This window comes from Pristiophorus japonicus, chromosome 11 (assembly GCF_044704955.1).
Source record: "Pristiophorus japonicus isolate sPriJap1 chromosome 11, sPriJap1.hap1, whole genome shotgun sequence".
In the NCBI taxonomy this organism is placed as follows: domain Eukaryota; kingdom Metazoa; phylum Chordata; class Chondrichthyes; family Pristiophoridae; genus Pristiophorus; species Pristiophorus japonicus.
In genome coordinates, this window is record NC_091987.1 from 140,393,085 (window position 1) to 140,407,254 (window position 14,170).

Genomic DNA, 14,170 nt, shown 5'->3' on the forward strand with positions numbered 1-14,170 from the left:
TTAAGGGTTACGGGGAGCAGGCGGGTAAGTGGAGCTGAGTCCCCGGCCAGATCAGCCATGATCTTGTTGAATGGCAGAGCAGCTCGAGGGGCTAGATGGCCTACTCCTGTTCCTAATTCTTATGTTCTTATGAAACTTCTCCAGTTACTGAGTATAGTGACAGAGCCAGTAAACCAGACTCAGTGAGTGAAACTTCTCCAGTTACTGAGTATAGTGACAGAGCCAGTAAACCAGACTCAGTGAGTGGAACTTCTCCAGTTACTGAGTATAGTGACAGAGCCCGCAAACCAGTCTCAGTGAGTGAAACTTCTCCAGTTACTGAGTATAGTGACAGAGCCAGTAAACCAGACTCAGTGAGTGAAACTTCTCCAGTTACTGAGTGCAGTGACAGAGCCCGCAAACCAGTCTCAGTGAGTGAAACTTGTGCTTTGCCTTCTCCAGTTACTGAGCCGGCATCAGCTGGCTCTCATCCTCTGATATTTGAAATAGAGTCTAGGAAATCCTGCTCACCCAGTGACTGTTTGTAGTCAATTAGAACATAAGGAGTAGGAGCAGGAGTGGACCATTCAGCCCCTCAAGCATTCAATGAGATCATTGCTGATCTTCGACCTCAGCCCCACCTTCCTGCACTATCCCCATATCCTTTGGTTCCCTTCTTATCCAAAAATCTATTGACCTCTGTCTTGAATATACTCAACGACTGAGCATCCACAGCTCTCTGGGGTAGATAATTCCAAAGATTCACAACCCTCTAAGTGAAGGAACTTCTCCTCATCTCCGTCCGAAATGGCCGACCCCTTATTCTGAGACTGTGACCCCTGGTTCTAGACTCCCCAGCCAGGGGAAAACATCCTCCCAGCATCTACCCTGTCAAGCCCCTTTAGAATTTTACATGTTTCAATGAGATCACCTTTCATTCCTCTAAACTCTAGGGAATGTAGGTCTAGTCTACTCAATCTCTGCTCATAGGACAATCCCCCCATCCCAGGAATCAGACTGGTGAACCTTTGTTGCACTCCCTCTAAGGCAAGTATATCCTTCGGGAAGGAGAACAAAACCCAAACTGCTTGCCCAATAGTACTACATGAATCATCCATTGGTGCAATGAGCATTGGAATGAGTTGCAAAGCAACTGATACTGTAATTACTTGAAGCAAACACTATAATAGTTTTGTATTACGGATCTGGAATCTTCACTCAAGGTTCTCTCGGGTTCAATGTCACTGGGCAGTCCCATAAAGGGACTCTATTTTTCCTACAATCTGGATGTTCACTTTAATTGCCCATCTACTTAAACATTAACATAACCTGAGGATGGTAATAATGGATCCCTTGTTGTATGTACCAGACTGTGGGTGGGAAATTCAGTAACTCTCATTTTGAGGTGGTAACACTGCCTGATGGGTAAGTTTAGTGCCTGGCACTAACTAGCGCTGGTGAGTGGGATATTCATGTTCAGCGCCCCAAGAGGCAAGTGGATGCTAAATCAAGCGGTGCACACTTCTCTCAGGGGGCTAAAGCCGAAAAACGTGGTGCGAAGGTCACAGCATTAATGAGGGTCAGGCGATCCTCATCAGACATACTGGGGCCAACTGCTTCGTAAACAGCAAGCTAAATGATGCTGCACAGTCTCAGTCCCAGGATTGCAGCCTGTGTAGTGAGACACAGACCAACATGGTAGCCGCACAAGGAAGGCAGCGGGCCCATCGGTTTTCCCAGGTTGCCCTGGAGGCACTCGTGGAGGCGGTGGAGAGGGGACGGGACATCCTCCCCCACAACACTGGGAGGAGGCCGGAACCCAATCTCTTCAGGCCAATGTGGGGGAAGTGGCCACCCACGTGTGGGCAAGGAGCACGGTGCCCCGAACTGCGACGCAATGTCGGAAGAAATTCAACGACCTCACTCGGGTCGTCAGGGTGAGTACCTTCTTCATCAACCTTACCATGGCACCATTTGATTCTCACTGTCTCACACATTTTAGGGTCTGCACTAACTCCGCCTTCAATATGTCAATGTGAGCATCCCTCTTCCTTGGTGAGGACAGATGCAAAGTGCTCATTCAGTACCTCAGCCATACCCTCTGCCTGCAGGCATAGCTCTCCTTTTTGGTCCCGAATCAGCCCCACCCCTTCTCTCAGTAGCCTTTCACTCTTTATATACATACACACGACATTTGCAGTACAAGTAATATTAGCTCTTGGCCCTCAAACCCCAGCACTGACACAGCAACTGTGTGCAGCTATTGACATTTTCATGCACCTCTGACACCTTCCATAGAGTAACAGCTGTTCAACTATGGGCCATTTACCGGTTCTGCCAGAGCCACCATTTTCACCGGCCCTCAACACCGACTGGTGGCACCGGCAGGTTTTTACAGACATCCAATTTCTGGGCCTGAATACCTCTTCTCACCCTGCCCACATATCCCTCTATTCCCTTCCCCATCGTGTATGTATCAACACTCCCCTTAAACACATCAATGCAATTAACTTTAACCATTCAAAGCAGAAGCAAATTATTATTTAAATGGAGAGAGATTACGAAAAGCTGCAGTACAGAGCGATCTGGGGGTCCTTGTGCATGAAACACAAAAAGTTAGCATGCAGGTACAGCAAGTAATCAGGAAGGCAAATAGAATGTTGGCCTTTATTGCAAAGGGGATGGAGTGTAAGAGTAGGGAAGTCTTGCTACAACTGTACAGGGTATTGGTGAGACCACTCCTGGAGTACTGCGTACAGTTTTGGCCTCCTTATTTAAGGAGGGATATATTTGCATTGGAGGCAGTTCAGAGAAGGTTCATGAGGTTGATTCCTGAGATGAAGGGGTTGTCTTACGAAGAAAGGTTGAGCAGGTTGAGCCTATACTCATTGGAGTTTAGAAGAATGAGGAGTGATCTTATTGAAACGTATAAGATTCTGAGGGGGCTTGGCAGAGAGGATGTTTCCCTTGTGGGGGAATCTTGAACTAGGGGGCATAGTTTCAGAATACGGGGTTGCCCATTTAACATAGAAACATAGAAACATAGAAAATAGGTGCAGGAGCAGGCCATTCATTCCTTTGAGCCTCCACTGCCATTCAATATGATCATGGCTGATCATGCAACCTCAGTACCCCACCCCTGTCTTCTCTCCATACCCCCGATCCCTTTAGCTGTAAGGGCCACATCCAACTCCCTTTTGAATATGTCCAATGAACTGGACTCAACAACTTTCTGTGGCAGAGAATTCCACAGGTTCACCACTCTCTGGGTGAAGAAGTTTCTCCTCATCTCGGTCCTAAATGGCTTACCCCTTATCCTTAGACTGTGTTCACTGGTTCTGAACATCCCCAACATCGGGAACATTCTTCCTCCATCAGAATTTTATAAGTTTCTATGAGATCCCCTCTCATTCTTCTAAATTCCAGTAAGTATAATCCTAGCCAATCCAGTCTTTCCTCATATGTCAGTCCTGCCATCCTGGGAATCAGTCTGGTGAACTTTCTCTGCAATCCTCAATAGCAAGCACGTCCTTTCTCAGATTAGGAGACCAAAACTGCAGACAGTACTCAAGGTGTGGTCTCACCAAGGCCCTGTACAACTGCAGTAAGACCTCCCTGCTCCTATACTCAAATCCCCTCGTTATGAAGGCCAACATACCATTTGCTTTCTTTACTGCCTGCTGTACCTTCCATGACTGATGTACCATGACACCCAGGTCTCATTGCACCTCCCCTTTTATTAATCTGTCACCAATCAGATAATAATCTGCCTTCCTGTTTTTGCCATCAAAGTGGATAATCTCACATTTATCCACATTTTACTGCATCTACCATGCATTTGCCCATTCATCGAACCTGTCCAAGTCCCCCTGCAGCCTCTTAGCATCCTCCTCGCAGCTTACACTGCCACCCAGCTTAGTGTCATTTGCAAACTTGGAGATATTACATTCAATTCCTTCGTCTAAATCATTAATATATATTGTAAATGGCTGGGGTCCCAATACTGAGTCCTCCGGCACCCCACTAGTCACTGCCTGCCATTCTGAAAAGGACCGGTTTATTCCCACTCTTGGCTTCCTGTCTGCCAACCAATTCTCTATCCACGTCAGTACATTACCTCCAATACCATATGCCTTAATTTTTCACACTAATCTCTTGTGTGGGACCTTGTCAAAAGCCTTTTGAAAGTCCAAGTACACCACATCCACTGGTTCTCCCTTATCCACTCAACTAGTTACATCCTTAAAAAACTCGAAGATTTGTCAAGCATGATTTCCCTTTCATAAATCCATGCTGACTTGGACTGATCCTGTCACTGCTTTCCAAATGCGCTGCTATTACATCTTTAATAATTGATTCCAGCATTTTCCCCACCACCGATGTCAGGTTAACCGGTCTATAATTTTGTTTTCTCTCTCCCTCCTTTTTTAAAAAGTGGCGTTACATTAGCTACCCTCCAATCCATAGGAACTGATCCAGATTCCATGAAATGTTGGAAAATGACCACCAATGCATCTACTATTTCTAGGGCCACTTCCTTAAGTACTCTGGGATGCATCTATCAGGCCCTGGGGATTTATCGGCCTTCATCCCTTCAATTTCCCGAACACCATTTCCTGACTAATAAGGATTTCCCTCAGTTCCCCCTTCTCGCTGCACCCTTGGTCCCCTAGTATTTTCGGGACGTTATTTCGTGTTTTCCTTAGTGAAGACAGAACCAAAGTATTTAAGACGGAGATGGGGAGGAATTTCGTCTCTCAGAGGGTCGTGAATCTTTGGAATTCTCTGCCCAGAGAGCTGTGGAAGCTGAGTCATTGAACATATTCAAGGCTGAGATAGACAGATTCTTGAACTATTGGGGAGTCAAGGTTTATGGGAAACAGGCAGGAAAGCGGAGTTGAGGCCAAGATCAGATCAGCCATGATTTTATTGAATGGCGGAGCAGGCTCGAGGGGCCGTATGGCCTACTCCTGCTCTTATTTCTTATGATCTTATGTTCTAAGTTAGGCAGCAAGTTCCATTCTCACCACTCTCTGGGAGTTAACCCTTTGTGAACCAATCTAACTGAGTTCTGAAAAAGAGTCAGCAACCAAAATGTCCACTTGTCTGTTATCTCTACGGATGCTGACTGACCTGCTCCATGTTTCTAACTTCATGGCAGCATCATATCATAAATCGCAGCAAAATCCTTTCCAGGACAAATAGATCATCTCAAAATATTAGTCTCCCTTGAATGTTTTCATTTCCTGAATGTTGTATTCATTGAAGCATAGAATCATACAGCACAGAAGGAGGCCATTCGGAGCATCATGCTTCTGCCGGCTCTTTGAAAGAGCAATTCAATTGGTCCCACCAACCTGCCCTTTCCCCATAGCCCTGCAAATTTCTCCCCGTCAAGTATTTATCCAATTCACTTTTGCAAGTTACTACTGAATCTTGCAGGCAGTGCATTCCACATCATAACTCACTCTGTTACAATATTCACCTCAGCTCCCCTCTGGATTGTCCATCATAATTGGGAAAAACCCATGGCACTGCAATTCATCTAGCGGGCTTTTGGAGCTAGTTCCAGGGACACCCTTACCGTGTGACAAATCCCAGGGCCAGGGGCATTGGCACGCTGTGAGCGGGCACTCGTGCCAAAATCACACGGCTGGGCACTTGGCCTCAGCTCGGGAGAGGGATTCAGGAGCAGAGCCGAGCTGCACAAGGGTCTTTTTGTCATTCTCAAGATGTGGGTGTCGCTGGGAAGGCCGGCATTTATTGCCCATCCCTAGTTGCCCTCGAGAAGCTGCCAGATTGCCTTCTCCTTGAACCGCTGCTGTCCATGTGTTGTGGTGGGTGAATGCAACTTAAAATCATGGCAAGGAGCAGGGTAACCAAATTGCTGATACGTACTTTCCTCCCACAAAGCTCTGGGCCGGGAGCACCACAGTATAGATCGTACCTCGCTATTGCAAGTGTGATCTCACCACAGGGCTCTGCAATCCCATTAAAGACAGGTTTTGTTTTGCAAAGTAAATCAACCGTGACATCAAAGCAATTTGATAAAGTTCCACACAAGAGATTATTAGCAACAATAATGGTGCACAGAATTAGAGGTAACATAAGAATATAAGAATTAGGAACAGGAGTAGGCCATATTGCCCTTCGAGCCTGCTCCACCATTCAATAACATCATGGCTGATCTTCGACCTCAACTCCTCTCTCCTGCCCGATCTCCCTTTTGACTTGGGTTGGAAATTGGATGGGAGTTAGGAGACAGAGAGCAGGGATAAGGGGTATGTCCTTAGATTAGCAATATGTGACACATGGTGTTCCCCAGGGATCTGTCCTGGGGCCTATACTTTTCATCATATTGATTAATGATTTGCATGAAGGAATAAGAAGTTATATGGAGTGTTTTCACCTGCCTAGGCCCTAATCTCTGGGACTCCCTCACTGAACCTCTCTACCTCTCTCTACTCCTTTAAGACGCTCTTTAAAACCTACCTCTTTAACCAAGCTGTTCTAATGTGGCTCGGTGTCAAATTGTGTTTGATAACGCTCCTGTGAAGCGCCTTGGGACATTTTACTGCATTAAAGGTGCTATATAAACACAAGTCATTGTTGTTAGATCCAAGTGTGCAGGTGACAGGAAGTTAGGAGGGAGAGTCGGTCATGCAAAGGAGAGCAGGAAGTTGCAAAGGGACATTGACAGATTCAGTGAGTGGACAAGTGTGAGGTCATCCCCTGTGGACCCAAGAAAGATAACTCCACGTATTTTCTAAATGATGAACAATCAGGGAGTGTCGAGGAGATCTGGGAGTCCAAGGACACAAATCATTAAAAGCTATTAGATAGATACAGAAAGCAATCAGAAAGGCCACTGGAATGGTGGCCTTTATCTCAATTGGGTTGGAATACTAAGGAGAAGAGTTGGTGCTAAAGTTGTCCAGGGCCTTGGTCAGCCTCCACCTGGAATATTGCATCAATCCTGGGCACCCCACGGCAGGAATGACCGACTGGCATTGGAGGGTGCGGCACAGAGTCACCAGAATGATACCGGGGCTTAGAGGGTTCAGTTATGGGGACAGGCTGCACAAACTTGGCTCGTATTCCCTCGAGTATAGAAGATTGAAGGGTGATCTGATCGGGGTGTTTAAAGGATTCGATAGAGTGAATACAGAAAAGTATTTCCACTGGTTGGGGAATCAAGAACAAGGGGACATAATCTTTAAACTAGAGCGCGGCCGTTCAGGAACAAAACCAGGAAGCACCTTTCCACACAAAGGGGAGCAGTAATCTGGAACTTGCTCCCCAAAAGTCTGTGGGTGCTGGAACAATTGGAGCTTTCAAGGCTGAGGCCGATGGGTTTTATTTAGGTAAGGGTATCGGGATAGGGAGCAAAGGTGGGTAAATGGTGAGGGGTAGATCAGCCACGATCTGAATGAATGGCGGAGCAGGTTCGAGGGCTGAATGGGCTAATCACGGTCTAAATGGGTCAGGGTCGTGTGGGAAGTTAAAGTGCAAAAAATCAGAATCCCGACCAGAACCCACCTCCAACCCGCCCACTTCTGGGTTTAACGGAGGCGGGGCAGGGGGTGGGGCAGGGGGCGGGGCAGGGGGTGGGACAGGGTGGGGCAGAGGGTGGGGTAACCAATCCGCTCCCAAGAGGCAAGTCTTCTATTTAAATATTATAGTAATGCTTGAAGCCTCTGCTTTAACCTCCATTTTCTATTTAACTTTAGCGGCTCAGGTTTTGCACGGCTCGTAAACCTGGCAGCTAAAGTAAGGCAAGGCCTGCTGGATCCAGGAGACAAGTACCTTTACACTTACCTCCTTGACCCACCCCACACCCCCTGCAATCAGTTACTGCCCACTACCCCAGGCCTCCGATCACACCCACCCCACCCCACCATGATCAGAGACTGCCCACCACCCCAGGCCTCCAAACACCCCCACCCTCCGCAATCAGTTACCGACCCCCCCCACCCCAGACCTCCGATCACACCCACCCACACCCCACCATGATCAGAGACTGCTCCCCACCCCAGGCCTCCGATCACACCCACCCACACCCCACCATGATCAGAAACTGTACCCCACCCAGGCCTCCAATTACCCCCACAGCACCCCCCCCCCCCCGCAATCAGAAACTTCCCCCCTCCCCCAGGACCCCGATCACTCCACTGACATTACACTCCTGCTCCTCAGGTTGCTGATCGTTCCCTAACCCAGTCCCCCTCCCCCCCCCAGACCCCGATCTGTACCCGGGCGCCCTCCCATTCCTCCGGCCCCTGATCCTCCCCCTCCCCCCCGGACCCCGATCATTCTCTGACTTCCCCACCCCGATGTGGCCCAGGTCCCCGATTTTCACTCGACCATCCCCCGCCCCACCCCACTCCTCCCCGTACTGGTCTCTCCCCGATCATTTGTTGGTGCCCTCCCAAAACTATTTCAATTTACAATTTCCCAACATTTGTTCTCCCTCCTCCCCCACTCCACCAAGACACATCAAAGGTATAAAATGACCAACTATTCTCAGACTTACTTGGGTTTGCTGGAAAGAGTGTACAGTTTGTGCAGTGGATAATTTCTTTCATTACCGGTACCCCTTGCGGGACGGGTGGTTGCAGTAAGCTTATCCCGGGCATCATTGGGTTAACTGGTGCCATTCCTGCCATTATCCCGAGGCCATGTTCAAATGCCGGGACACACAGGGGATCTATAGACACAAGGACACTCCTGTTATTGTTTCAGCAGGTACATGGTGTATTAGCTACCATTAGAAGGAACACTATGTTTCGATTACAGAGTATTAAGATCGAGGCTCCCGGCCTGGGACCCCACTTGGTGGGAGCATCGAGCAGCCAATCAAACATCGAGGTCAGAGGTCAGCGGGCCTGATTCTGGGCACTGACGGGGACAATGGATTCCCCGATGTGATATCTTCACAGAGCACACACACACAGCTTCTTAAGATGGCAGTCTGCTCTGTCCGGAAGCTACCGGAAAGACCTGGTTCTGTTTATTATAACTCTGCAGCTGCAGTACACAATATGCCCACATCCACAGTGTGGCGCTACAAGCATTACAAGCTTACAGACATCACACTTCTCCCTCCTTAATGAAAAAGCCATCATTACAAACATCACAAATAACTTCATTTTTATACATATTTACAAATTTAACTTTACCACTTGTTTTCTGTTTCGAAGAGGATACCTTCGATCTCGAACAGAACCTTCCAAACATGGTGTTGATTTCACACTCATTTGAGGCTTAACCTGAGGAACGTTTTCCTCCATGGAATTGCCTTAATTTTCATTTGAACTCACTCTAACTTCAGGCTCTTTGTTTTCCTGACTCGGACTCAGACTTTCATTCTGATTCTCTCCTGGATTTGTTTCCAGTACATTGGATTTAGGATTTGCTACTGGTTTATCAAAACTATCTGATGAGTCAGGAATAATTGAATGATTCCCACCTTCAACTCCTTCCATGTCTGTAGGTAAAATATGATCAATATGAACAAACCTAACCTGTCCATTATCAAACATCTCTACCAAATATGTGCGAGGACCACATATCTTCACCACTCTTCCTGGTAACCACTTTAACCATTTATGGTGATGGTTCTTCACTCTCACCTTCTGGTTTAATTTCACTCTTCTCTCTTTTAGTCTCCCTTTATCATGATTCTCTTTTTGTCTAATTTGTGTCTCTTCTACAGACTGTGCCAAATTTGGCTTTCACAATGAGAATCTGGTTCGAGGCTGTTGCTTGAGAAACAACTCTGCTGGCGTTCTACCAGTAGTTGTATGAGGAGTATTTCAATATGTAATCAAAAAATTAGCCAATTTGTGATCCAATGACAACTGTCGTTTCCTTGGATTTGGATCTAACATTTGTTTTATGAGGGCACATTTTACAATTTGTACAGTGCGCTCTGCTGCACCATTCAAAGCAGAGTGGTATGGTGGAACCTTGATGTGTTTCACACCATTTTTGCTCGTAAATTGTGCAAATTTTCTGAACGAAATTGTGGTCCATTATCCAAAACAATTTCTTCAGGGAGGCCAAATGCAGAAAATATCCAATGTTGTTATTTTCCACATTGGAAACACCTCAACCCACTTTGAATGGCTATCAATTACAATGAACAATTGTTGTCCATCTAACTCAGCAAAATCAATATGTAGCCTTTGCCACACCCTGGGAGGCCATTTCCATGGCTGTAATGGTACTGGTGGTGTTTGCTTGCTTACTGATTGACATGTCGTACACTGACTCACAATGTACTCTATATCTTTATCAAGACCTGGCCACCATAAATAACAGTGTGCAAAACTGTTGGTCAAGCACATTCCCAGGTGCTGGTCATGGAGGTCTCCTAATAATTTGGACCTGAATTTCTTTGGTATAACCATTCTTGCACCCCACATGATACAATCTTTATCTACTGATAATTCATTCCTACGAATGAAGAATGGATGTGTATCTTTGTCTGTTACCTGGTTTGGCCATCCAGTTGCAATATACTCATACACCTTTGACATCACGGGGTCACGTTTGGTTGCTCTACCAATCTCTTCAGCTTTGACTGGTAGTTCATCAATGTATAAAAAATAAAACACTTCTTCCCTATCGGGTGTAACCTGTGATGGGGAAGACAATCTAGACATTGCATCAGCATTACTGTGATCAGCTGATCGTCTGTATTCAATCTCATATGTATATGCTGACAAAATCAAAGCCCATCTCTGCATTCGGGCTACAGCTAATGTTGGAACTGGGGACTTTGGATGGAGGATTGCTGTTAGGAGCATATGGTCCATAACGATGGTAAACTTATGACCATACAAGTATTTGTGAAACTTCTTGACCCCAAATATTAATGCCAAAGCTTCCCTTTCAATTTGCGCATAATTTTTCTCACTGGTACTGAGAGTGCGTGAAGCAAAAGCAATTGGTCTCTCCTCCCCACTACTTGATACATGACTGATTACTGCCCCAACTCCATACGGAGAGGCATCACATGCTAGCTCAATCTCCTTAGATATGTCATAGTGAACTAACATGGTGCTCTCTACCAATTTGTTTTTACACTCCTTGAATGCTGTATCGCATTCTTTTGACCACTTCCACTGGACCTGTTTTTTCAAAAGTTCATTCTGTGGATGTAATACTGTAGCCAAATTTGGTACGAACTTCCCATAATAGTTCAAAAGACCCAAGAATGAACGAAGTTCAGTGACATTCCTGGGAGTGGGTGCATTTCTAATTGCATCCAATTTTTTCCTTGGTTGGATGTAAACCATCTTTGTCTACTCTGTACCCTAAGTACTCCACTGAGTTTTTAAATAACTCACACTTACAAGCAGACACTCATACTCTGTGCTTCTATAGCAGTTTGAGGACTTCATTCAATATCTTATTATGAATTTGCCTATTTGGTGCTGAAATCAGTATGTCATCCAAATAACATACTACCCCTTCAATACCTTGCAAAATCTGGTTCATCACCCCTTGGAATATAACAGGGGCAGAAGACACTCCAAATAGTAGCCTATTAAATTGATATAGGCCCAGATGCGTGTTTATAGTCAAACTAGACTTGGACTCCTCATCTAGTTCAAGCTGTAAGTAGGCATTCGTAAGATCCAGTTTTGAGAAGATCTGACCACCTGTCAGTGTTGTGAACAAATCTTCTATATTCGGCAATATATTGGGGACATTACCCTCTGGAACCTGGTTTACGGTTAACTTATAATCACCCCGCAATCTTACTTTACCATCAGACTTCAGTTCAACAACAATGAGTGTAGCCCAATTACATCGATCTATCTTACAAATAATGTTCTCAGTCTCTAGTCTTTTGAGTTCTTGCTCAACTTTCTCCTTGAGTGAATATGGTACAGAACGTGGCTTGTAGTAAACTGATCTAACATCCTTCTGTACCCTAACACTCGCCTTGAAGCCTTGGATCGGACTGTCCGTTTCGCTGAACACCTTCGGATATTGCTTGATAACCTCATCCGTTGATGAAAATCTTGTTTCCACAGAGCAAATCTTACTCCAATCCAGCTTCAGTGAGCTCAACCAATTTCTTCATAGTAAGGCAGACCTACTATTAGAGGCAAGTTCTGAAATTGATCTTTATTTTTCACCGGTACGGTGATACGGCCTACTACAGGAATTTTCTCTTCTGAGTAGCCTCGCAGCTCTATCTTGGATTTCTCCAGTTGGAAATCACGCAATTTGTCGCAGTACAGTGACTCCAGTATTACACTCACGGATGCACCCGTGTCAATTTCCATTGGTATCTTGAATCCCGCAACATCTATGTGGATTTTGATGCTTTCCGAATCACTGTCCATTAACCTCGTGCTCCTGATGACGTGTAATTCTAACATCTCCTTGTCCTGCTGTTGTTCTTCCAAGTCATGCAGTCTCTTTGGATTTCTACTCATAGCTTTGAACGCTGGACTCATAGCTTTAAAAGCTGGTTTACCCTTCAGTCCGCATGCCTTCGCAAGATGTCCAGTCTTTCTGCAGAAGAAACACTCTGCCTTCACGTATGGACAACTTTGAGCAATGTGTTGTCCCAGGCACCTATAGCATGACTTCGACATTCTGGTAGGATTTCCAGTTTCTGAGACTTTCGTCCATGTCCATCTTTTACTTTGAACCTGCAGGTGATTTACCTCGGTTGACTGACGACCGTAATCATTATTTAATTCTCGGGAATATTGTTCGGCCGTGCTCATCGGCCTCGCTGTCTGCCGAATCCCGAATCGATAGCTTTCAGCAATTTCTAACGGTTTGGGGTTATCGTGCTGCTCCAGCTTTGTTCAAATCTCTTTAAGCGTTGTGTCCTTTGGCTCGTCAGGCACAAGCAGATTTTCAAGATTTTCGTATAATGCCGAACCTGCCACCAATAAGAAAATCGCTTTCTTCCGTTCCAACACAGTCTGGTTTTGGATTGCATTGTCTGGAACTTCGATTATGTTATTTGCAGTGAAATACATTTCTAGCCGATCCACATACGCTTTAAAACATTCCTGGTCGTGTCTATATTCTCCCAAATATCTGATTACACCTGCCATGTTTAATCTCTAGCTGTTCTCACCGTGTGCTGTAGTTTACCTGGGGTTTTGTAGCTATTTTTTCAAAGACAGAAACTTCCAAAGTCTTCTGTTGGCTGGCTGAATCCTTCACCAACAAAATTTAAGCTTTAAACATTCGAAAAATCTCCATTCTCAGTCGCCAACTGTGATATCTTCACAGAGCACAACACACAGCTTCTTAAGATGGCAGTCTGCTCTGTCCAGAACTACCGGAAAGACCTGGTTCTGTTTATTATTACTCTGCAGTTGCAGTACACAATACGTCCACATCCACAGCGTGGAGCTACAAGCATTACAAGCTTACAGACATCACACCGACCTCCACTCCAGTGAAGCGAGACTCCACAGTGGCAGTCAGTCCTCCAAGATTTACCATCGTGTGTTTCTGCTGAATGAATATTTTATTGTATCGCAGGAAGTCACACACCTGGCAAAGGTTGGGAAAGAAAGAACTTGCATTTCCAAAGTGCCTTTCATAACCTCAGGACGCCCCAAAGCGCTTCACAGCCAATGAAGTACAGTAAACCCTGTAAATCACAGACAGCTTCGGGACTGGCATCAGCTATCCTTTTTTTTAGCAGGTGACTTTATTTTCAGAATGGTCAGTGTATGTAGTGTAAAGTTTTCAGTAGAATGGGGAATTATTGACTCAGCATCCCCAGCAGCAGAGAAAGCGCTCTATCCCTGGGATCGAGCCATGCAAGCATTCAATCCCAGAGATAGAGGGTTTTCCCTGCCCCTGTGCATCCTGGGTAAAGAGCCTCCCATTCCTGCCGCCTCGCGCTGACCTCCACACTCTGACCCCATGGAATTTGGAGGCAGAATGGAAGCGAGCTGCAGGGGGAGCCAGTGATCCCGACTCAGTGTAAGTTCCAGATACAGAGGCTTTGCAGCAGACTGGGTCCCGTGTTGTAAAAGGGCTTGGTCCATTGAGGGCCGTTTGTGGTCCATAATTAGTGAGTGTCCATGGTCTCAGAGTGGCTCTTATATATTTTACCATGCAAGTTATTTGGGTCCCTCAATAAGTCTCAGTTTATTGCAAGAGTCTGTTTTTTGGGAGTGCCTCTTTATACAGGATT

At 45.8% G+C, this 14,170-nt stretch overlaps 1 protein-coding gene across 1 annotated transcript in view; it reads right to left on the reverse strand.

Moving 5' to 3' along the window:
* The window catches only part of LOC139275858 (ecto-NOX disulfide-thiol exchanger 1-like), a 287,201-nt gene that overhangs the window by 226,272 nt on the left and 46,759 nt on the right, over nucleotides 1-14,170 (reverse strand). Inside the window, exon 3 of the mRNA XM_070893066.1 lies at nucleotides 8,513-8,686. Within this exon, the coding sequence (XP_070749167.1) occupies nucleotides 8,513-8,686 (174 nt within the window). The remainder of the gene's footprint in view (nucleotides 1-8,512; nucleotides 8,687-14,170) is intronic.